This window comes from Anolis carolinensis, chromosome 1 (assembly GCF_035594765.1).
Source record: "Anolis carolinensis isolate JA03-04 chromosome 1, rAnoCar3.1.pri, whole genome shotgun sequence".
NCBI classification, from domain to species: Eukaryota; Metazoa; Chordata; class Lepidosauria; order Squamata; family Dactyloidae; genus Anolis; species Anolis carolinensis.
In genome coordinates, this window is record NC_085841.1 from 217,055,149 (window position 1) to 217,079,662 (window position 24,514).

The window sequence follows — 24,514 nt, forward strand, 5'->3', positions numbered from 1 at the left end:
ACAGCATAGTAACTTCTACCCTGTTTCCCCGAAAATAAGACAGGGTCTTATATTAATTTTTGCTCCCAAAGATGCACTAGGTCTTATTTTCAGGGGATGTCTTATTTTTCCATGAACAAGAGCTCACATTTATTGTTGAACAACAAAATGAACATTTATTATATCCTGTAAAGTAGTTGTCATCACAAACCAGCATAACCAGACAAACTATGAATCCTATCAAGAATTTCTTGTTACTACCATTATTTCCATGTACAACAATCTATGGTACCTCTTGCAATTTAGGTTTCACAAGGTTTCCACGCTGATTTCTCTCTATTCTAGTTTCAATGTAGTCATGAATGATGAATAATATAATATACTATAATAATAATATGATAATATAATAATAATATAATTATATACAATATATTAATGAGATAATATAATATAGGATATAATAATAACAGAAAATGATAATAATATGGTATTAATAGGATAATATAATAATGGGATATAATAACAGAATAGCATAATAATATAATAATAATATTCTGCCTTGGTCAGACCACACCTGGAATACTGTGTCCAATTTTGGGCACCACAGTTGAAGGGAGACGTTGACAAGCTGGAAAGCGTCCAGAGGAGGGCGACTAAAATGATCAAGGGTCTGGAGAACAAGCCCTATGAGGAGCGGCTTAAAGAGCTGGGCATGTTGAGCCTGCAGAAGAGAAGGCTGAGAGGAGACATGATAGCCATGTACAAATACGTGAAGGGAAGTCATAGGGAAGAGGGAGCAAGCTTGTTTTCTGCTGCCCTGCAGACTAGGACACGGAACAATGGCTTCAAACTACAGGAAAGGAGATTCCACCTGAACATCAGGAAGAACTTCCTCACTGTGAGAGCTGTTCGACAGTGGAACTCTCTCCCCGGGGCCGTGGTGGAGGCTCCTTCCTTGGAGGCTTTTAAGCAGAGGCTGGATGGCCATCTGTCGGGGGAGCTTTGAATGCGATTTCCTGCTTCTTAGCAGGGGGTTGGACTAGATGGCCCATGTGGTCTCTTCCAACTCTACTATTCTATGATTCTATGATTCTATGATTCTATAATATAATAGAATAATAGAATGGAATAGAATGATATAAAATATATTAATAGGATAATATAAAATGGAATATTATAATAATAACAGAATATGCTAATAATAATAAAATAATATGATAATATAATAGAATAATAGTATAGAATATAATGATATAAAATATATTAATAGGGTAATATAAAATGAAATATAATAATAACAGAATATGCTAATAATAATAAAATAATAATATGATAATATAATAGAATAATAATATAATGATATAATAATAATAGAAAAATATAATATAATGATTTAAAATATATTAATAGGATAATATAATAATGGGATATAATAATAGTAACAGAATATAATGATAATAATATGGCAATAGAATAATAGTATAAAATAATCAGTTTCATGGCATAGGATAGGAATAAGGATGAGAGGAGAATCCCAATGCGTCCTGTACCTTTAAGGGCAGAAGCAGCAGGACGAAAGCCCTCTTCCTTCCTTCCCTCCCACCCTCCCTTGCCCGGGCTCCAGGAGCCAATCAGAAGCCTCTGGGAAGCAAGGGAGCATGGTCAGCATGGCCTTCCCTCCCTCCCTCCGGTGTATGAATGAGTGCTGCTTCTGCCCGGCAGCCATGCTTCCCAATGGAACTCTGCTGCAGCTTTAGTTGCTAGGTCTTACTTTCAGGGGAGGCCTTATATTTGGCAATCCCCCCAAACCCCTGCTAGGTCTTATTCTTTGGGGAGGTCTTATTTTCGGGGAAACACGGTATGCTAAGGTGGAATTTTGTATTCTCTGTTCTGGCTGGGATAATAAAAAGACCTTAGTAATTGGGATATGTAGATGTTGAGACTGGATCACAATTGCATTATAGAAGCATGTTGCATGGAGGTAAATAATAATAATACAGTAGAGTCTCACTTATCCAAGCCTCGCTTATCCAAGGTTCTGGATTATCCAAGCCATTTTTGTAGTCAATGTTTTCAAGATATCATGATATTTTGGTGCTAAATTCATAAATACAGTAATTACAACATAACATTACTGCGTATTGAACTACTTTTTCTGTCAAATTTGTTGTATAACATGATGTTTTGGTGTTTAATTTGTAAAATCATAACCTAATTTGATGTTTAATAGACTTTTCCTTAATCCCTCCTTATTGTCCAAGATATTCGCTTATCCAAGCTTCTGCCAGCCCGTTTAGCTTGGATAAGTGAGACTCTACTGTAATAATAAACTTAGTTTGTAACCCATCTTATCTCCCCGAGGGGACTCAGGGCAGCTTCCAACAGGATAATATTCAGGTAAGAAGGGGTTTTGATGGCATTGGCATCATGCTAGCCATTATTGAGGAATGCTGGGTGCTGCAACCTAGCAACAGCTGGAATACCACAATGCAGATGTTAATGGTGATTCACCTGACGTACCGTCTGCAAGGCTTATTTGGTTGCAGGACTGGAAGCCTCAATTTGCTTTGCATTGTCAATGAAAGTAGCTTTTTGTAGCTGAAATATGTCTTGTAGGTTTTAGCCACTGCTTACAAAAGGGTATTGAGCAAATAGTCTATTTAAATTGTTAATTTCCCCCCAAATATGCTTTAAAAATCAATAACCTTGAGAAAGTAGGACCAACTCACAAATTAAACTACTTTTTGAATCATCATGGTTAGCAATCATCAAAATCAATCTCACTTACTTGCCTACTGGGTGAATCATATTTGCTTATTCATGGTTAGAGGCTATGTAGACAATCAATGAAAAGGGTGTTCTTTTCCACTCCATAGCTCAGAGTATTCAAGGACATGCTGGAATTTATTAATCTATTATTTTGCGGGACTGAGAATGCTGGATTAATGAGAACAACAGGAAACAGGAGGGATGGACACAATTTTGCTTGGTTGAATATCGGCAACTAAATATGATGCTGGTAAAAAAAAGTAAAACCTAGAAAATGCTATAAATGTTCTGCCTTTTAGCTGTCATTAAAACAGTTATAGATTACTTTTTCAATATCCTTCAAATTTGTAGAGTAATTAAGAGAGTAAGATTTATAATCCATTAAACTACTTAGAGGTAAATCTGATTGCTTAAACCTTAAGCCAGAAACCAATTGGAAAGTAAAAAATCATGAAATAAAACAGTTCTTGAGGCTCAAGTCAATACTTTTCTCTCTGTAAAAAATTAAAATATATAAAATATTGCTTCAATAGCTATACTCTTTTCACTAAAGAGAATAATATAAATTACAAATAAAAGCCTTTCACATTGTGAATTATAACATTGGCCAACATCCATTTTGAGACCTCAATGTAAGACTTGTTTCTGGGTGTATTTGACCTGCTGATTCCAAAACTGGCACCAATTTTCCCCTATCAACTCTGGTTTTTGAGATACAGAACATATGCCATACATGTTTTCATCTGCTCGCCCATAAACAATAATGTCTAAGAAATTAAAGCTGATGTGGTCTACTCAATGCAAATTTCTGAATCAGCACCCTACAGAACCCCAGGAACATGCCTAAACACCAAGACATCAATAATTTTGTTGTTATTGTTGAGCTGCACAATATATTAATGCAATTCTCAGAAGCAAAGTGTTTATGGTTAGGGGACGTACTCCAAAGTGAGTATGTATAGGATTGCAGCCGAATAGTGTTATTGTTTGTATATTTATTCGGGAGTGAATATTCTTCCTCATTTGCCCCATTTCATATGAAATGATCAGTTTTTTATGCACATACAAGTACAGTACACACACATTTAATCTTCTTTTGAAAATTTCTCTAAAAGTTCATTAAATTTATTTATTTAGCAAAAGTGAGGAAATGACTACTCGCATTTTTAATTGAAAAAAGGAGGCTTTTTATTATACAGTATAATCCTTGCATCTGCCAATCAATCAATCCATGGTTTCACTCCATCAGTTGTTGCCGCCTGTGCACTCCCATTCCACTGAAAATATTAGCGTTTGCTATTAGCTGTGGTTTCATGTATCCATACAAAGGCCTGTAATGTGAATCCAGGAATCGTACTATGTACTGAGCTGAGTGCATCCATAGGGTACAAAATGTGATATGAACTTTTCTACTGCTGAGAGCAAAATAGAGAAAAACATTAATCAACTTAACTCCAACAGAGTTATTGGAGGGAAAGTCCTACGGCATGAGCTTATTAGTGTGCAATAAATCAAGTTGTCCTTTTGCTTCTTGTGTGTATTAAGGTCCAATGAGCTCAAATTAGAATGGAGGGGGAAACTAAAATCTGCACACACAAGATATTGAGCATCTAAAGCCAGTTGTGCATATTGAATCAGAGTAAAATGAACATGCAGGGGAGAATGGGATTGTGGTGCTGTCAGTTTCAGCCACAACTTGCACGTTATTTGGCATTGTTTGAAGAAAGCCCCTCTGCATGCACTTATACAGAACTTCGGGACTTTTACCTTTAGATCCCTAGCCAGTCATGCTTGGGAATTCTGGGTGTTATTGTCCAAAAAGATACCATTTTCAAGGAAATAATATCTACATACATTGAAACCTCTGTCCTTTTTTTAATACAATGTTCCCTCACTACTTCGTGGTTCACTTTTTGCGGATTCGCTGTTTTGCAGTTTTTCAATAAACTCTAAAAGACTATTATAAATCATAAAAAATTACAATTTACAGCCTAAGGGAGGGAGGAACGAGAAGCAAAAGGAAGAGAAAAGGAGCCCAAGCGGCAACGAGAGGAGAAGGAGGCAACAATTGGTTGATAAAGACATAAAATGGTGTATAACTACTAAAATCATGTATAAATATTAAAATAAATATAGTGTCCCTACTTTGCGGATTTTCACTTATTGTGCGTGGTCCTGGAACCTAACCCCAGCAATAAGTGAGGGAACACTGTAAATGGCAATATAATGCCGTATAATTATGGCATTATTAAAGTAGATCAAGTCCGCATCTGCAGTAGACCGACCCTGAATTCAGTCCTGCAAATCAATTTGTCTTTACTTAATCCAGATGCTGTTTGAATACATGAGGTTTGTCGAGTTTTGGAGTGAAAGCATTTCTCCAATGGCTGAGAACTTCAATGCTTTAAAAAAATTTACTCTGCAGTTTCTAGGAAAAAACCGTTTTTTTGCGACATATGTCTGAAATTCATGTGAAAAATATTGGTGGATGGCTACCTTGGCATCTTCATCCAGAAAGTGTGGTATTGTCATTTCTTACCATCAGTGTATGTATGCCAATATTTGCATATTCAAATAGTCAAAAGTCTGAGGGCTTTTGCACATTGGCCCAAATGCAAGTGAAATTGGCATTTTAAATGCTGATTTCACCCGCATTTGCAAGTCGCACATGGGCCAAAATGCTGCCTTTCTGGCACGAAGGATGTGGCAACAAAGGTGATGGCTCTTGTTGATCATTTTCCTGTTAACTAGAAAAGTACAGGATCTACTTCTTGAAGGCACAAAGTCTTTCCTCAGGGCACAGTGTGTTAAAGCGCTGAGCTGCTGAACTTGCAGACCGAAAGGTCCCAGGTTCAAATCCTGGGAGCGGAATGAGCGCCCGCTGTTAGCCCCAGCTCCTGCCAACCTAGCAGTTCGAAAACATGGAAATCAATAGGTACCGCTCCAGTGGGAAGTTAACGGCGCTCCATGCAGTCATGCCAGCCACATGACCTTGGTGGTGTCTACGGACAACGCGGGCTCTTCGGCTTAGAAGTGGAGATGAGCACCAACCCCCAGAGTCGGTCATGACTGGACTTTACGTCAGGGGAAAACCTTTACCGTTACCTCCAAAAGGCATGAGTCAGACTTGGACACTTCTTCAGAGTCAATGGCTGTTTCAGTCTCCAAGGGCTCCTGATCCTAGGCTATGACTGCATTTAAGCAGAAATTGGATGGCTTACCTGGGAAATTCCTTGCTCTAAGAATGAGAAGTTTCTTCCCTAAAATAGCCTCAGGAAATTTCTGATCTTATAGTAGGTTACCTCCTTAATTCCCCCAAAGTTCTACCTTGTCAAGAAGGCAAGCATTTGATGCAAAAATCGAAATGGAAGCGTGTTCAGCTCCAGCTGAATAGACACTAAGGTGATATTGTTGCCCTCACAGCTATCCAGAAGCATTTCTAGTTACACATGTGATCTCTTACACATTAACCTGTAGGATTTCAGAAACCCAAGAAAGTGGCAGCACAGCCAACAAAGGTGGTTGCAGAACAATACATTACATGTAGGGTTACTATATGAGATATAGAGTGTTTTGCTGCTGCTGAGTGCTGTGATTTGAAATTATAGCCCTGTCCAATTATGTTAAACTTAAAATGAATCCTCCTTGGATATGTTTAACTATAATTGGGAGTTGTTTAACTATAATTGTTGTTGTTGTTGTTGTTGTTGTGCTTTTTTTAAAACTTCGTTTGTGTTTTCAAATACATTATAACTTGTACCCTCATTTTGCTTCTGACATGATAAATAAATAAATTGGGGAGTTTGAAAGCACTAGCTGGTCAATAATAATTGGTTTGTTTTTTCTTTTCCTAGTAGTTTGTACTTTCTAATTAGTACCATTGTAAATTTGTATTGAGTTGTATGGAAGTTATTGTAGTTTGTATCCTGTATTTTCTGATCCTAAAGGAATTTAATATAAGGAGTGGGATAATATTGATTTATTATTCAGTGTCAAGATAATGGGAGACTTTGGGAGGATTTTCCCCCTTTTGTACATTCAGATAACAAGCTTTGTGTTAGATCTGCCTCGGATCCCTAGCGTTAAGACTTGTGAAAAAGCTTCTCTTATATATTGGCATTTAATCTCAAATATTGAATGTTTTTAAAGGTTCATGCAATAATTCCACAGTGTTGCAGGAGAACAGTGACTGAAAAAAGCATTCTTTTGATTCCTGTCCCAATAGAACTACAATGAACAGCAAAACAAAAAGTGAAACCAAACAAATGCATTTGCTTTTGAAGGAATGTTAAAATTACAGTAGAGTCTCACTTACCCAAGCTAAATGGGCCAGCAGAACCTTGGATAAGCAAATATCTTGGATAATTAGGCGGGATTAAGGAAAAGCCTACTAAACATCAAATTAGGTTATGATTTTACAAATTAAGCACCAAAACATCATGTTATACAACAAATTTGACAAAAAAAGTAGCTCAATACGCAGTAATGTTACGTTGTAATTAATGCATTTACTAATTTAGCACCAAAATATCACGATCTATTGAAAACATTGACTGCAAAAAATGGCTTGGATAATCCTGAAGCGTGGATAAGCGAGGCTTGGATAAGTGAGACTCTACTGTATTAAATTTTATATAATAATTTGACCCCTGCATCCATGCTGGATGTGTTCCTGAACTTACCATGGAAACAAGAAATCGTGGAAAGCAGCAAACCCTATTGATACAAATGACTTCTGCTGGAATAATAAAACTAATAAAACTTTATTTATACCCCGCCCTACTTCCCAACAAGGGACTTGGAGCAGCTGTTACAATCTCCAGGTAACAATTGAAGTTACCATTGCAAGGCTTTGACATTCCTTCAAATGAGTGGCTATGGCCAATTCAGTTCATACACAACTCCTCTTTTTCTTCAGTTTCAATATTCATTCTGGTTTGTTTGGAGTTTTTTTGGGGGGGAGTATGTGTACAAAAATCATATGCAAATCTATCAAACAACAAGAGACTGATCAATTCTACTGTTTTGTTTTCTTCAACAAGTTACGCTTGTGAGACATGAATGAATGGAAGTGGGAATTATCTCCATCCTAGGACACCATCGACACTGTCACACAATGCAGTTTTAGAATGCAGTTTAACTGCATTGAACTGTGGGCAGGTCCTGACAGGCATTTATCCCGGGAATAGTCGCATGTAAAAAACAGGAATGTTTCCGGGTACATATCCACACACACCCCAGAAAGCCTGTGTTTTTTGGGGTGAATGTCCAGATGTTCTCCTGGAACTTTCCGGGAGAATACCCATACACTGTAACCCCCTCCCCAAAAGACCCTAAACACATTTTTTAAAGTAAAAAACCTTACTGGGCCTCCATTACAGTGTTCCTGCAGCTCTCCTGGCACGTAGGAATGACGTGCCAGGAGAGCCGGGGGGAGCTAGGGGAGGAAATATTTTCTTTAACTTTTGAAAGGGGTTTGGGGGGCTTTTGGGGAGGGGGTAGGTGTCCTCGTGATTTTCCAAGCTAATTTAGCCTGGAAAACCATGGGACTGCTGTATGGACTGCAGTCCAGATAGCGGAAGTAGTGGGTTTATCCCATGCCTTCCTCAAAGACGCAGAATAAACCCACTAACAAATTAATTTGCCACAAACCAGGGTTTTCCTGGTTATTAGTGTTTTCCAAAGACATCGTCTGGACAGCCTCCTTTTTGTGGTGGGAATGCGCCCTGTATTATATGAGTCTACAGTGAGCATATAATACAGTTTCAAACTGCATTATATGGCAGTGCAAATGAGGCCTTGGACTCTGGTTTTCAACAGTTGAGCTGCTCTGTAAGAAGCCTGTGAAATGTGATGTTTGAAGAATCCACCACTTGCATTACTTAATTAATCCACCTTGTTTTTTGAAAAGATTAACAAAGGGGATCGATACATAGCTGGAGCAAGTCACTTGTCTTTCCTTCAGCTCTACATTTTACTTATCTTAACACTTTTAAAGTCTTATTAGCAATTGCATTCCTTGGTTCAAACCGCAATTAAATTTCTCACATATACTGTAATATTTTTTCAGTGCTTTATGCAAAATGTGATAATTGCACGAAATTGATTTGGGCTTGTTTGTACACTTGTGCTTTTAAGACAAATACAACTTACTTCACTGTATGGAGAAATGCACTGAAACATATGGGAACAGCATGGAGGTGGCTGTTGCTAAAACATTGTTCAGTGTATGTTGTAAAAAGTTGCCTTTGAGATTTAAATTTCAGATCTGCTTTATCTTGAAGAATAAATGTGCTTAGGTGGTGAAATTTCCTCTACTATTCTTCAAAAATTACTGAGGTCTTGTTAATATTAAATGTCTGCATAAATGAAATACTGGGGGTAGGCAAGGTGCACCTGCATCTGTTTGGAACTCAATTTGGATTTCAGCAGACAAGTGCAGCCTTCTTCTTCCTCCTCCTTCTCTTCTTCCTCCTCCTCCTCCTTCTTTACAAGGAAACATATAAAATGGACTTGGTTGGATATAATCTGATGACTTTGGTGGAGAGAAAGTTGAAAGAATGATGAATCCGCGTGATTCACACAGGAGGAAGGAGTATCCTATGGTGCAAAAAATCAGACAGCTAATGAAAATGGCAGCCACAAATCAACCTGCTTTTCCATTTTCAAAATGTTGCAAGCTTAGTTCTATTTCAAAAACACCCTGGATATCATAAAAAATTCAGGTCCTTTGAGACTAGCTTTATTTTTATTTTTTTCTGGCTTGGTTTTGTTATTGTTTCTCTCTTGGCTATCAGTGTCTTCCCCTTCTGTTGCTTTTACAAAGGACTGTACACAAATCATATGTAAGCAAGTATATGCTGTTGTGTTGTTGCTGTGTGCCTCCAAGTGTTTCTGATTTATGGCAGCCATAAGGTAAAACTGCCGTGCGGTTTTCATAGCAAGATTTGTTCAGAGGAAGGGTTGCCATTGCCTTTAACAGAGGCTGACGGTTCATGACTTGCCCAAAATCACCCAGAGGCTTTCTGTGGCTGAATGGGGATTCAAGTTGAGGTATCCGAAGTCTCAGTCCCAAACTCAAACCAGTACTCTACACTGGTTTGCAAAGAAATCATAAATGAAAATTCAGGATATTGGTCAGTATACCTACTCAAAAGCAAGTTCCACCAAATTCAGTACAATTTTCTCCTAGGCAAGCATGGAATAGGAATGCAGTATTAATGTATTCATTGCATCTAGGGGTCCTTCCACACAGAAATTCCCACAATATCTGCTTTGAACTGGGTTATCCAAGTCAACACTCAGTAATGTGGGATTTTCTGACTTGATATTCTGGGATATAGGGCTGTGTGGAAGGGCCCTAAGAATCTGGGAATTCCTATACCAATTGGATGGATAGGAGGTATGGACAAATACGGATACATCTACACTAGAATTAATGCAGTTTGACACCACTTTAACTGCCATGGCTCAGTGCTGTAGAATTTTGAGAGCTGTAGTTTGGTGAGGTGCTCTTTGACAGAGAAGGCTAAAGACATCATAAAACTATATCTCCCAGGATTCCATACCATTGAGCCATGGCAGCTAAAGTGGTGTAAAACTCCATTGATTCTGTACAGTAGATGCACCCAAAGATTGCCCTTATGGTAGGAAATGAACAAGTATTTCTGATGCAGAGCAATCTAGCCAGACTCCATTAGTTATGTGTCAAGGAACAGATTTATTCCTGTTTTTCATCGCCATCTTGCTTGAGGGTTGCTTGGAAACAACCTTATTAAGCTTAATAATTCTCTACCGGTGAGAGGACTGTTTATTGACCCTCACTTTCTCCCAGTGTTTTCATAGCATGCATTTTTGTTTAACCAATGGTCCTATCCCGAGTGATTAAAAAGCAGGCACTGGTTGTTCTTTGTTTGGTTTCTATATTTTGTGTGTGTGTGTGTGTGTGTGTGTGTGTGTGTGTGAGAGAGAGAGAGAGAGAGAGAGAGAGAGAGAGAGAGAGAGAGAGAGAGAGAGAGAGAGAGAGAGAGAGAAGTGAGGAGACAGATGGTGGAAAGTCAAACAAAAAGAAGATTGCACTGTGAAGAGGTACAAATAGTCCCATATTTACTAAAGCAGTTACTTTAATCAGGAGCTGACTTTTCATCTACATCTGTAAATGTATACTGTATTTCAGAGCTGTGTTCTACAATTTCATGCATATCAGAGATTCCCATTGCTTTTCCCTCCCATAGCCATCAGTAGGGGAGAACCCCAGTGTGACACCTCCAAGGTCATGTGGCCAGCATGACTGCATGGAGCGCCATTACCTTCCCGCCAGAGCGGTACCTATTGATCTACTCACTTTTGCATGTTTTCGAACTGCTAGGTTGGCAGAAGCTGGGGCTAACAGTGGGAGCTCACTCTGCTCCCCAGATTCGAACCGCCAAACTTTCAATCAGCATGTTCAGCAGTTTAATCCGCTGCACCACCGAGGGCTCAAACCCTTAACCATATTCAATTTCATCTTTTTAAATACAAAAATAACTCTGTTGTTGGAGTGTCTTTCCATTATGTGTCCTTCTCTTGTTCCAAGAAAAGACTTCGATATCGTATGGCAGCTCTGCCATAGAGACCCATAAGCCATGAGCCAACAGGAAAATCTGATTTTTGGTGGAAAACCTTCCTATAATTTAACTCTCCCAAATAACAGTTGTATTTTTAACATTATCAGCAGCTTGAAGAACTTTGATGGTATATATATAGAGTCCAAATAAAAGAAAACTAAATAATTACATTGCAAGTGCTTAATTAAACATGGCTTAAAGAACTATGTAAATACCTTTAAGACACCAAATATATCTGGTTAGTATTTGGATAGAGAGGCTGCTAAGTAATGCTAGGTGCTGTAAGCTATATTTCAAAGGAAAGCAAAAGCAAAGAGTATTCCTTGCCTGAAAAACCTATGACATTCATGGGGTTATCATATATCAACAAGTAACCTAAGGGCATGAAAAACACTGACTTAAAATGCATACATATACAGTAGAGTCCCACTTATCCCAGCTTCTGGATTATCCAAGGCATTTTTGTAGTCAACGTTTTCAATATATCATGATATTTAGGTGCTAAATTTGTAAATACAGTAATTACAACATAACATTACTTCATATTGAACTACTTTTTCTGTCATATTTGTTGTATAACATGATGTTTTGGAGCTTAATTTGTAAAATCATAACCTAATTTGATGTTTAATAGGCTTTTCCTTAATTCCTCCTTATTATCCAAGATACTCGCTTATCCAAGGTTCTGTCTGCCCGTTTGGCTTGGATAAGTGAGACTCTGCTGTAGTAAGTTTATTCTTTACATAGCATCCTTTGTTTTATTTTTCTGCTTTATTTTTCTAGGTTCTTTCCTTGGGAGCAGATGTACTGCCGGAATATAAGCTCCAAACACCTCGCATGAACAAGTTTACTATATTGCACTACAGTCCTTTCAAAGCGGTCTGGGACTGGCTGATTTTATTGCTTGTGATCTACACTGCCATATTCACTCCTTACTCTGCAGCCTTCCTTCTCAATGACAGTGAAGAACAAAAGACACAAGCATGTGGCTACTCATGCAACCCACTGAACATGGTAGACTTAATTGTGGATATTATGTTTATTATTGACATTCTCATAAACTTCCGAACAACATATGTAAACAAGAATGAAGAAGTGGTAAGTGACCCAGCAAAAATAGCAATTCACTACTTCAAAGGCTGGTTCCTAATTGACATGGTTGCTGCAATACCTTTTGACCTGCTGATTTTTGGATCTGGCTCTGATGAGGTAAGCTAAACAGAACAAGCATTCATTTGTTTATGGATATATGTGATCTTATCATATGTGCATGCATCATGTTTTCTTTAAAAAAATTGACTTTATCACATCTTTGCAAATCTCCAAAAGAAATCTGATGCCTCTGTTAACTCAGTTCAGACATACAGTAGAGTCTCACTTATCCAACACTTGCTTATCCAACGTTCTGGATTATCCAACACATTTTTGTAGTTAATATTTTCAATACATCATGATATTTTGGTGCTAAATTCGTAAATACAGTAATTACTACATAGCATTATTGCGTATTGAACTACTTTTTCTGTCAAATTTGTTGTCTAACATGATGTTTTGGTGCTTAATTTGTAAAATCATAACCTAATTTGATGTTTAATAGGATTTTCCTTAATCTCTCCTTATTATCCAACATATTCGCTTATCCAACGTTCTGCCGGCCCATTTACGTTGGATAAGTGAAACTCTACTGTATTGACAAACTGTAGTTCCTCCTTATTGCCCCTTCTTCCTTTACAAGAAAAGGAGATGCTCAACTTTTCAATTTTGTGGCAAATGATTGTTTATCATTTTACCTAAATGCAACAAACTACAAAGTTCCCCTTCAATCTGGATGCCAAATCAGAATCAAACTATGGTTTGGCACAGTAGTTTGAAGCAGATTGTGTTCTCCCAATTGGAACCCAGTGCTAATGAATTTTGGCTCTTAGTGTTTTTTCCTGCTTGCTGCTTTTCTGAAAATTTATTCACTTGGTTGCGGTAAGTTTTTCAGGCTGTATGGCCATGTTCCAGAAGCATTCTCTCCTGACTTTTCACCCACATCTATGGCAGGCATGCTCAGAGGTTGTGAGGTGTCTCACAACCTCTGAAGATGCCTGTCATAAATGTGAGTAAAATAAATAATAATAATAACACTTTATTTATACCCCGCCACCATCTCCCCGCGGGGCTTCGGGGCGGCTTACAAGGGGCAGCGGCCCAAAATAACATAGGGACAAAATATAAGCAACATAATACAATCACAATATAAAAAAGATAAAACAGTAATACAATATATCAATTTAAACAACAATACAGGACAAAAAATTACATTTAAAACAAAACGTCAGGAGAGAATGCATCTGGAGCATGGCCATATAACCCGAAAAGCTCACCACAACACAGTGATTCTGGCCATGAAAGCCTTCAACGAAGTTTATTCAGTTGTGCTTGATGGGTTTCTCCACTAAATTTAGAAACGTTCAAGGATAAGATTTCTCATAATTGACTATTGCCTCTAGTTCAAGGGCTGATATTTGTTTTGTCCTTTGAAGTGGCTGCAATGAATCAGAATGGCAGAATGGTGAAAGAGATGAGGGGAGAAGGTTTAAGTTGCCAAACCCTGTACATTTAGTTGTCCACACTATGTAACAAGTAGTATAAATGTGCATCTTCTGTTTTGGGTGCCATTGTTGAATGCTGGGATTCTAGTAAAACAAAACAAAAATCCAAAGTAGACCCCACAATTCTGAAATTTGCAATTTTGGAAAGTAGTAGCCATCTTAGACTACAGCAACAAAGACAACACAGAATCTTCCAGCACATTAGAGAATATCAAGTTTGATGCGGCATACACTTTTTTGGATTCCAGACCACTGTTTGGATTTGAACCAATGACATGTTACACCAAATTAACTTGGTTATAAACCACCAAATCTTAGGTCAAACAAAATTGATTAACTAATGAGCTGGGATATCCCATAATATCCTTTTAACTTATGTGGGCGAAACAGAATACTTAATCGACATGGCCAATGCATCTTATACATTCAGAGAGCCCTTATCCTCATTTCCTATGTTTATTTCTTTGTTTGCTCATTTTATGTCCTGTCTTCCTCAAAGCAAATTCCGTCTGTCTGTCTGTCCGTCCATCTGTGTATCTTACTAGGAAGAGACCTGGCTTTTAAATGGTGGCTCTTTCTTTGGCTTGTGCTTTATGCCTTTTGTATTTCTGTGGGTATCCCTTTGCAGCAAGAACAGTGGTAGAGGGATAACGTCCGCAGTGAGATGTCTCTTTTTTTTTTTGGTAATGACCATTTTCAGTCATTGAGGTTCCTTTGAAAAGAAATGGATTTCTCAATTACCTAAGGGTCTGTCTAATAATAAGACCCTTGCTACCGAATGTGTCAACCATCCTTTTTTATTCAATGGCATCTCTTTCTAAGGCCTCGCTAGGCATGTTCTCCAAGGCTTAGAAATCCTTAGCTTCCAGCTGTTTTTTAGAAAGGCCACTGAGATAACAAACTGCTCAAATGCTGCACAGCATAATATGTGTAACCGTTCGGGGTGTGCATTGGCTTGCTGACCAAAGAAACAGGCAATCCTACTTGCATGTACAGTTCTCAGAGATTTAGTTTTGGCTCCTTTAAGAAATCCTTTTTAAAACAAAGAAAAACAATGAACACCACACTGGCTCAATGGCCTGAATACATGTTAAAATTGGATTTTATGGCAAAGATGGCAAAGTAATATTATTCTCGATTTGCATGGGTGGCATACATGACAGATAAGGACACAATACTCTATAAACTGGACACAAATTATTATTAATAATACTAATAATACATCATCACTTCTTGAACATGGCAGTGACAATAAGTTACGTCTTCAAGTATCATAAAAAAATCATAGTTAAAAGTTTAGCATGGGCACTGTGTAATGGGGTGGGTGTTGAACTACGGCTCTGGAAACTCAGTCATGGAAAGTCTGTGGTTAATGTTGCGAGGGTCGCATACTCTCAGCCTCAGAGGAAGGCATAGGCAATTTCCCTCTTAACAAATATTTCCAAGAAAATGCTCTTCACTTTGCCATAAGTCAGAAATTACTCTAAAGCACACAACAACAACATCAACAACAGATATACAGTAGAGTCTCACTTATCCAACATAAACGGGCCGACAGAACATTGGATAAGCGAATATGTTGGATAATAAGGAAGGATTAAGGAAAAGCCTAGTAAACATCAAATTAGGTTATTATTTTACAAATTAAGCACCAAAGCATCATGTTTAACAACAAATTTGACAGAAAAAGTAGTTCAATACACAGTAATGCTATGTAGTAATTACTGTATTTACGAATTTAGCACCAAAATATCACCATGTATTGAAAACATTGATTACAAAATTGCGTTGGATAATCCAGAACGTTGGATAAGCGAGTGTTGGATAAGTGAGAATCTACTGTAGTTTGCTTTTTATTTAGAAAACAACTCCCCAAACCCTGAGAAATTAGGAATATTACTTCCAGGACTAGTATATTGAAGTCCTAAGGATCCACATCCAACTTCTGTTTTGTCCTTGAGAAACTTATTGAAGGCTCCCTTGTTGCATTTGTTAATGCTGGGTTGCAAATCTACCCTGGCGGGACTATACATGGCCAATTCTTCCCCTTTAATGTGTACAACCTATGTCATGGCTGCCCTCCTAAAGACCAAAAAGTTGTTGGATATAAAAATAAGTTTTAAAAAGTCAAACTAGATAATTAATGACAATAAATGAGATGGAGGAAGCAAAACTGCCTGGGCAGAGGCAAAGGTCTAATCAGTATCGGGTTTTAGCTCCAAAAGAAAACAAAAGTGGGTGCATATTTGTTTAGTTAATTAGAATGCATTGTTCCAAACAGTAAGATAACTGTGAAATATCTTCTGAAATATGGCTCCACAAGACTCAAAACTAAGGTGTCTTGATACATTTTCTAGTCTGCTTCATCAAATTCTAACATATAGGGCCCTTCAAACCTAATAGCCAGTAATCATAAATCAATTTAGCAGCAGAGTCCAGGAAATTGAAGGTTGAACAGATATTAGCATGACTGGAGGGCTTAGTAATCAGAACTGAGAACATATATCCTCAGGCTCTTTCTTATAATCTTCCCAAGTTCCTCTGTCTCTCTTTCATGCCCTGAGAAATGAACACCTGAGCAGGGCTACTATTATTCAATGTCTTATCAAAGAGATATTGCATTCTGGACTTGTGGACTGGGGATTTTGGTAAGTTGCCTTCCTAAAAAAGTAATTTTTCAGACACTGATTCTCCCCTTTGTGAAAGTCTAAAACAGGCATGGGCAAACTTTGGCCCTCCAAACTTCGGTAGGCTCTTAGGAATTGTGGGAGTTGCAGTCCAAAATACCTGGTGGGCCGAAGTTTGTCCATGCCTGGTCTAGAAGAATGACCCACACAGACACTGTGACACAGGGCGGCTTCTCTAAAAAGGGGACGTGTCTTCTTACAAAGTCTTTTTGAGATGCTAAATTTTAAGTATATCTTCACTTTTGTTCAGAAAATATACACATGAAATAATTATCTGGAAGTTGGGATTTCTACATTTATTTTAGGCAAGGGAGCTATACAATACATTCAGAGAACATGGATTTGGTACCCATGGGCATTCCATCAACTACATGTACAGGGGCTCTGTACACATCATTGGTGGAGTGAAAAGTGGAGATGGTTCCTATATCTTTAATAGCTGTGTAGAAGACAAAATTTCAGCAGATAATAATAATAATAATAACAACAACAACCACCACAACAACAACTTTATTTTTATACCCCGCCCCATCTCCCCGGAGGGACTCGGAGCGGCTTACATGGGGCCTTGCCCGACACAAACAGCAATAAAACAATGAACAAATATCCCAACAATAAAACATCAGCATCAATAAAACAGTCATAAAGCATACAGCATAAAATGTTAAAAACGGGAGACTAAAACATGGATCTGGGCCAAAGTGCAGAATATTTCAAAATGGGAGAGGTAGTTTCACAGCTAAAGTAGACAATAAAGTGCAAGGTAATAATGGCAAAGTATCCTATTGTTGAGTGGGCAGATAGTTCGAACCTACAATAATTAATCATTGAAGGCCTTTTGGAAGAGCCAGGTTTTTAGGCTCTTCCGGAAGGAGAGGAGGGTAGGGGCCTGCCTGATCTCCCTGGGGAGAGAGTTCCAAAGCCGGGGGGCCATGACGGAGAAGGCCCTCTCTCTTGTCCCCACCAACCTGTGAAGGTGGTGGGAGCAAGACGAGGGCCTCCCCTGACAAGCGAAGAGAACGTGCAGGTTCTTAGGGGGAGATGCGGTCTCTAAGGTAGGTGGGTCCCAAACCGTTTAGGGCTTTGTAGGTGATAACTTGCACCTTGAATTGCTTGTTATATAGTTACGTGGCAAGCAATGCCTTTTAAAGCTCCTCTTCTATACCAAACCTTCTTAAACTATGAGTTACTACCTCATTTGGAGTCAACCAGCTGAATGTGGGAACACATCGACAACACATTGAATGTGGGAAGTTATCAAAAGTTTGTTTAGCTCAGCACCAAGTGGCTGTTTTGGACATTTACATGAATCTGTTAGCACAGCTTGCAGCAATTGCTTCAGCTGTACTTCATAAAAAAAAAAAAGGAAAATCATCCTGTCTTGCAAGATCATGGCAACTACACCTATTGATAACTGGCAAATAGAAGGAGAAAACATGGAGGCAGTGACAGACTTTATATTTCTAGGTGCGAAAATCACTGCAGATACAGACTGCAGCCAGGAAATCAGAAGACGTTTACTTCTTGGGAGGAGAGCAATGGCCAACCTTGATAAAATAGTGAAGAGCAGAGACATCACACTGGCAACGAAGGTCCGCATAGTCAAAGCAATGGTATTCCCCATAGTAACCTATGGATGTGAGAGCTGGATCGTAGGGAAGGCTGAGCGAAGGAAGATAGATGCTTTTGAACTCTGGTGCTGGAGGAAAATCCTGAGAGTGCCTTGGACCTTGGCAAGAAGATCCAACCAGTCCATCCTCCAGGAAATAATGCCCGCTGCTCACTGGAGGGAAGGATATTAGAGGCAAAGATGAAGTATTTTGGCCACATCATGAGAAGACAGGAAAGCTTGGAAAAGATCACAATGATGGGGAAAATGGAAGGAAAAAGGAAGAGAGGCCGACCAAGGGCAAGATGGATGGATGTTATCCTTGAAGTGACTGGCTTGACCTTGAAGGAACTGGGGGCAGTGACGGCCGACAGGGAGCTCTGGTCTGGACTGGTCCATGAGGTCACGAAGAATCGGAGACGACTGAGCATCAGCAGCTTGTTTATCCAGTCTTGTAAATGCTGATTCATTTTGCTTGATGGCTATCTTTTCAGTTTCAGAAATTCTTCCCTTCAAATTTTGATTCTAAAAAACTACATTGGCTTCATAAACCATACTAACTGAAATTTTAAAAAAAGAAACAATAGTCATCTGCCACTAAAAGTTCAAAACTTTTGGGGAGAGGAAAGGATATGGATTGCATGCATGTATGTGAACAAACCATGTTGGGAACAACCAGGGCTGCAGACAACAGGGGTAGGGGTTCAAATCCCGTCTAAATGTTTCAGGTTTAAAAACAAACCTGGTTTAATTTTAACTGATTAACCAAATCACCATGGGCAGGCCCGTAGCCAGGATTTTGTTTCGGGAGGGGCTGGGATTTTGGTTCGGTGGGGGCGGGGGCTGAGTCTGAGCGGGAGTGGGTCTACCCTAGCAACCCTTTTGTATCATTATCCCAATACCCCCATGCCTATGGGATATATTGAGCATGGTGGTCAGATCATGATATGAATAAACGTAACAGTTTAAATAATAAATGTAAGGCCTTCTCACGGACCACCCTGAGAATTTGGGGGGGGACTGAAGCCCCTCAAGCGCCCCCCCCCCCCCGCTACATGCCTGCCCATGGGTGTCCACTGATGTTTATCAATGGAGCCTGATTTCTAATTTATTTTGCATTATGGGACTATTCTTCATGATTCACTAAAAAATGTTTCACCCCCCGCCCCCCCCCCAAAAAAATTCTCGCTATGGTTCTGGGAACAACAGGAAAGTAGTATAGGTGCATTTCATGCACATGGCTCACTCTGCAACCTGGGACCTTTAAAGTTGGAGGTACAAACCCGCACTGTGGTCCCCCACAGTATAGTCTGCCACTTGAGGTTACAAACCAAGTATGGCAGCATAGTATGAAAAGTGTTGAAGATGCTCTACGTCCTGGAGTATCAGTATTCAGGCAAGATTTGATTCTTTATGTAAGAATAAAAAAGCACATCCATCTCAATACAGTAGAGTCTCACTTATCCAACCTAAACGGGTCGGCAGAACCTTGAATATCTTGGATTAAGGAAAAGCCTGTTAAACATCAAATTGTGTTATGATTTTACAAATTAAGCACCAAAACATTATGTTTTACAACAAATTTGACAGAAAAAGCAGTTCAATATGCAGTAATGGTATGTTGCAATTACTGTATTTACGAATTTAGCACCAAAATATCACAATATATTGAAAACATTGACTACAAAAATGGCTTGGATGATCCAGAAATTTGGATAAGCGAGGCTTGGATAAGTGAGACTCTACTGTAGTATGAAATTTTACTTTCATCTTTAATGAATGATAAAAGTATATATATAGAATTGTTTTAACATACATTTCTTTATGATTTATTATCAATAAATGTTTGATTTGTATACGCATTTTATATATCTATATATCTGGGGCTTGCATAAAAATCTCTCGGGAAAAAAGAGTTGCAAATGTAAAAAATGTTTAAGAAACCCAGTTCTATGCAACCATTCAAGGTTCATGGATCCCACTCAAGTTTCCACTCTGGCAGCCCTACTTACTGGGCATCTTGCACAGATTCTTTTGAGAAACCTCTTCATAAATGAAGAGAACCATGACTCTGTGATGAAACAATTGTATAAGCAGTCATTTTCCCAAATCATGTGCAGGGCTTTTCTTCATCCCAAATGTTTACTTTTCAGACCACAGACTTTAAGAGCAACTTCCAATCTAAAAGCATAAAAGCATAGTTTATGCACAACATCATTCATAATTTAAATGCCAGCATCAGCACAATCTCAGGAAGACAAGTTCAATTCCAATATAAGATGTAAGAGCTCACATTAAAAGGCCCAGGCAAATAAAACGGTTCTCACTAGGAGCTGAAAAGATATGAGTCAATGTAGGACTTCCCAAGAAAAAGTTTTCCTTAAACAGCTTTGCCTGAGGAGCACCTGTTCTTGTTTTAGCTGATGAGAAATACCCAAGAAGTCTTAGAACTTTGGGAGATAGAGAGGAGGTAGAAATAAACCAGCTGAAATGTGAGACTTAACTTTAATTGGTGAAGAAAGATGAAAGAGGCAAAGAAACTCCGGCCATATAATGAGAAGACCAGAAAGCTTAGAGAAGAAAATGATGCTGGGGAAAATGGAAGGAAAAAGGGGCCAACTAAGGGCAAAATGGGTGGATGGTATGCTTGAAGGTACTGGCTTGACCTTGAAGGAGCTGACAGGGAGCTCTGGCGTGGGCTGGTCCACGAGGTCATGAAGAGTCGGAAGCGATTGAATGAATAAACAACAACAAAACTTTAATTGAAGAGCTAGTGTGGTATAGTGGTTTGAGTGTTGGACAATAACTCTGGAGACCAGGGTTCAAATCCATAATTGGCCATGACAACCCACTGTATGATAGTGTCATCATATGTCAGAAACAGCAATAATTTTAATTGAATTCTGCAATTGGTTTTGACTTGATTTCAGGTCAATGCATTGATCACAATGTTTTATGACGCATTTGGAGGAAGTTACCAAAAATAACATAAAAATATTTTGACTCTTGGAAGAATGTTATCTCTCCAAGTTAAGGGATTTTGTATATGAAAGTTCAAAAGACGGGACATGTAGATTACAACAAGAGAAGAAATCTTCAGCAATATGACTTTATTTGCATAACACAGTTCCTCAACTGCCACAGTCTGATTTCAATGTGGTGTGGGTGTTTTCCTTTTATTTGCTGGGAAGGGAGTATCTTGAACATCACTACTTTGCCTTCTGTGAAATTGGTATGCTGTTGAGCTATGTGACAAATAGGGGATTTGGCCTTTGAAGCTTCGATCCCAGCTCTGCCTTGTTTCTTGACCAGGTTTTGCATGTTACTGAGCCTCTTAGTAGGCTGAAAGGAAAGTTGTGAGCATGGGGGGGGCACCTCGTTGGGTTCAAAGAGGTGGTTTGGGATTGTGAAAATCAGCTCTGCCTTGTAATATATTACTGGGAAAACTCCTTTTATTTTAATCTCACCAGGTTGCCTTCTGGGAGACACTAAATTCATGTCAGCTTTTAATTTCATCTTTATAAGAACTCTCCAGAGTGATGAGCCTATTGTGGTGGGCTGTGGCGCAGGCTGGTTAGTAGCCAGCTGCAATAAATCACTATGACCAAGAGGTCATGAGTTCAAGGCCAGCCCGTGTCAGAGTGAGCACCCGACAATTAAAATGAAAAATAACCCTGCTCGTTGTTGACCTAAGCAACCCGAAAGACAGTTACATCTGTCAAGTAGGAAAATTTAGGGACCGCTTATGCGGGGAGGCTAATTTAACTGATTTACAACACCGGATGAGGAAGTACTCCATCAAAAAGAACTCGTCGTCACAGTGGATGATGAAGCAGCAGCTCCTCCTGTGGCCGGAATCAAGGATACCCTCACAAAGCCAGAAGCTGGGAAGTTAAATAGCCTCTGTGTCTGTCTGTGTGTGTGTTGTTTGTCTAATGGCATTGAATGTTTGCCATATATATGTACATTGTGATTTGCCCTGAATCCCCTTCAGGGTGAGAAGGGCAGAATATAAATACTGTAAATAAAATAAAATAAATAAATAGTTAGGTTTCAGCACTTTGCATAGAAAGTTTAAAGTTCAGTCTAGTACCCAGTGTGGATTAACCACTCAATGACATTAGCGTGAATAGCCACCGGTGGGGATAACTGTTTTCTGACTAGCCATCTTGGCCATCGTAGAGTTTTTGTGAATGGAGCAGGTCTCTCCCAGAGCAGGTCTTTGTGAGTATGTCCAGATATATTGTGCGAATTCCAGCTCCTGCGTAAAAGTTGGAGGAGCTCCATAGCCATTATGTGGTATTGTTAGTTTATAGCTATTTATCCCCTCCTGTTCTAGTTATCTTGGTATTTCATTTTATGAATGGCAGCCTTTGCTTTATTCATACATTTGTTTTTTGATTGTGGAAGAAAGATTACATAGACCACGCTTTCCAAATACACCCACGACGGATGTTGATTTTTGTACCAGTTACTTAATTTGTTGGCACTGCCCTTATGAAGCAATGGCATGGGGAGCTGCTATTTCAGAACTCTTCTGTTGTGTTGCTGCAGGAAGAAAGTTGTGAGTTTGGTATAAATAGAACATCTTGTTTTCAATTAATGTGACCCATGGTGTGCTTTCCCCCCCCCCCCCCTTTCTGCTTTCCAGGCTACTATTACCAAGTTCTAAATCCGGCAATGCATAAAATATACAAAGCTTTAATAAAACATTAAAAATGGCACTTAGTGGAAAGAAACTAGCGGGCTAGTTTCCCCCACCAGAACTTGCAGTGTTTTCAGCTGTTAAACATCATGTATAATGCATGGTTTTTAAAAAGGAAAATCAGAAAGGTGGTTGTGATGAGATGCGGAGATGGGAAAGCAAGCTCAGTGTTCCTCTCCACTCGGCTTTAATTATCACACATTCAGTCTTTGTCGGCTTGAAGGGCAGACGAAGCTTCTCTGATTGCTATTTAAAATGTTGTGTATAGTATTGAGCTTTATGGGATTAAGACTGGATAAGCCCCTGCTGTTGCCAACTATGGAATATTTCAACATAAAATTAAAAAGTGTCAGAAAGTTCCAAATTTGTAGTTTATTACATGATCAGCTTGGATTTTAAAGAAAAAACAATTGCCTGGCTAGAGAAGAACAAAGGGTTGTCTAGTTCAATAGTGTGTTCTTTGCAGATGTCGGAATGGGGGTTTAAGTATCTAGTTACATTTCCCAATGAATGCCTGGAAGTACAGTAGTCTCTCACTTATCCAAGCTAAACGGGCTGGCAGAAGCTTGGATAAGTGAATATCTTGGATAATAAGGAGGCATTAAGGAAAAACCTATTAAACATCAAATTAGGTTATGATTTTACAAATTAAGCACCAAAACATCATGTTATACAACAAACTTGACAGAAAAAGAAGTTCAATACGCAGTAATGTTATGTTGTAATTACTATATTTACTAATTTAGCACCAAAATATCATGATATATTGAAACATTGACTAGCGAGGCTTGGATAAGTGAAACTCTACTGTATAAGACAACTTGGGTGCTTTGAGATGGAGAGGAGAAAACATTTTCCTTAATAATTTGCAGCCAAGAATTGTCCCTCAAAATCAGGAGTAGGAATTCTGGAATCCTACCAGTCACCCCAGCTCCCTGCTCTCCCATCAGTTCTTGTAAACAGTTCTGTCAGATTTAAAATGTTGGACCCTGAAACAGCAAATAAATACTATATATACACCAAATAAAAACAGAAAATACCACTTCTGGCTTCCCAAAATGACAGCTTTGATGATGCACTGTAGCCTTCTAGAGCTCAAAAATGCCTAAACCTCAGATGGTGTGTGCCAATCGATCCCTGAGGTTTACAGCAGTTTGTCAACTAGATCAATGGTCTGATTCAGCCTAAAGTACTGTATGTACTCGAGTATAAGCCTAGTTTTTCAGGCCTTTTTTTAGGACTGAAAAAGCCCCCCTCGTCTTATACTCGGGTGAGGGTCCTGGTTGGCTTATATTTGGGTCAGCTTATACTAGAGAATATATGGTATATTTATTATTTTTCTCTATTATTGTTGCTACTATTACATTGATTTTACTCTATTATTAATAATACATTTATTATTTCTCTCTGATCTATTATTACATTTATTATTCTACTCTATTCATTATTATATGTATTATTTTCCTGTATTTATTGTTATTATTATTACATATATTATTTTACTCTATTATTATTAAAAGGATGCATAAGCACATTTACATTGAAGAAGATGAGACTAATGA

At 38.6% G+C, this 24,514-nt stretch overlaps 1 protein-coding gene across 11 annotated transcripts in view; it reads left to right on the forward strand.

Annotated features, from left to right (window-relative positions):
• kcnh7 (potassium voltage-gated channel subfamily H member 7) overlaps positions 1 to 24,514 on the forward strand; it is a 471,529-nt gene that overhangs the window by 353,904 nt on the left and 93,111 nt on the right. For all 11 annotated transcript variants that reach the window (XM_062968035.1, XM_062968072.1, XM_062968118.1 and 8 more), the window contains one exon: positions 12,138 to 12,563. In XM_062968035.1, the coding sequence (XP_062824105.1) occupies positions 12,138 to 12,563 (426 nt within the window). The remainder of the gene's footprint in view (positions 1 to 12,137; positions 12,564 to 24,514) is intronic.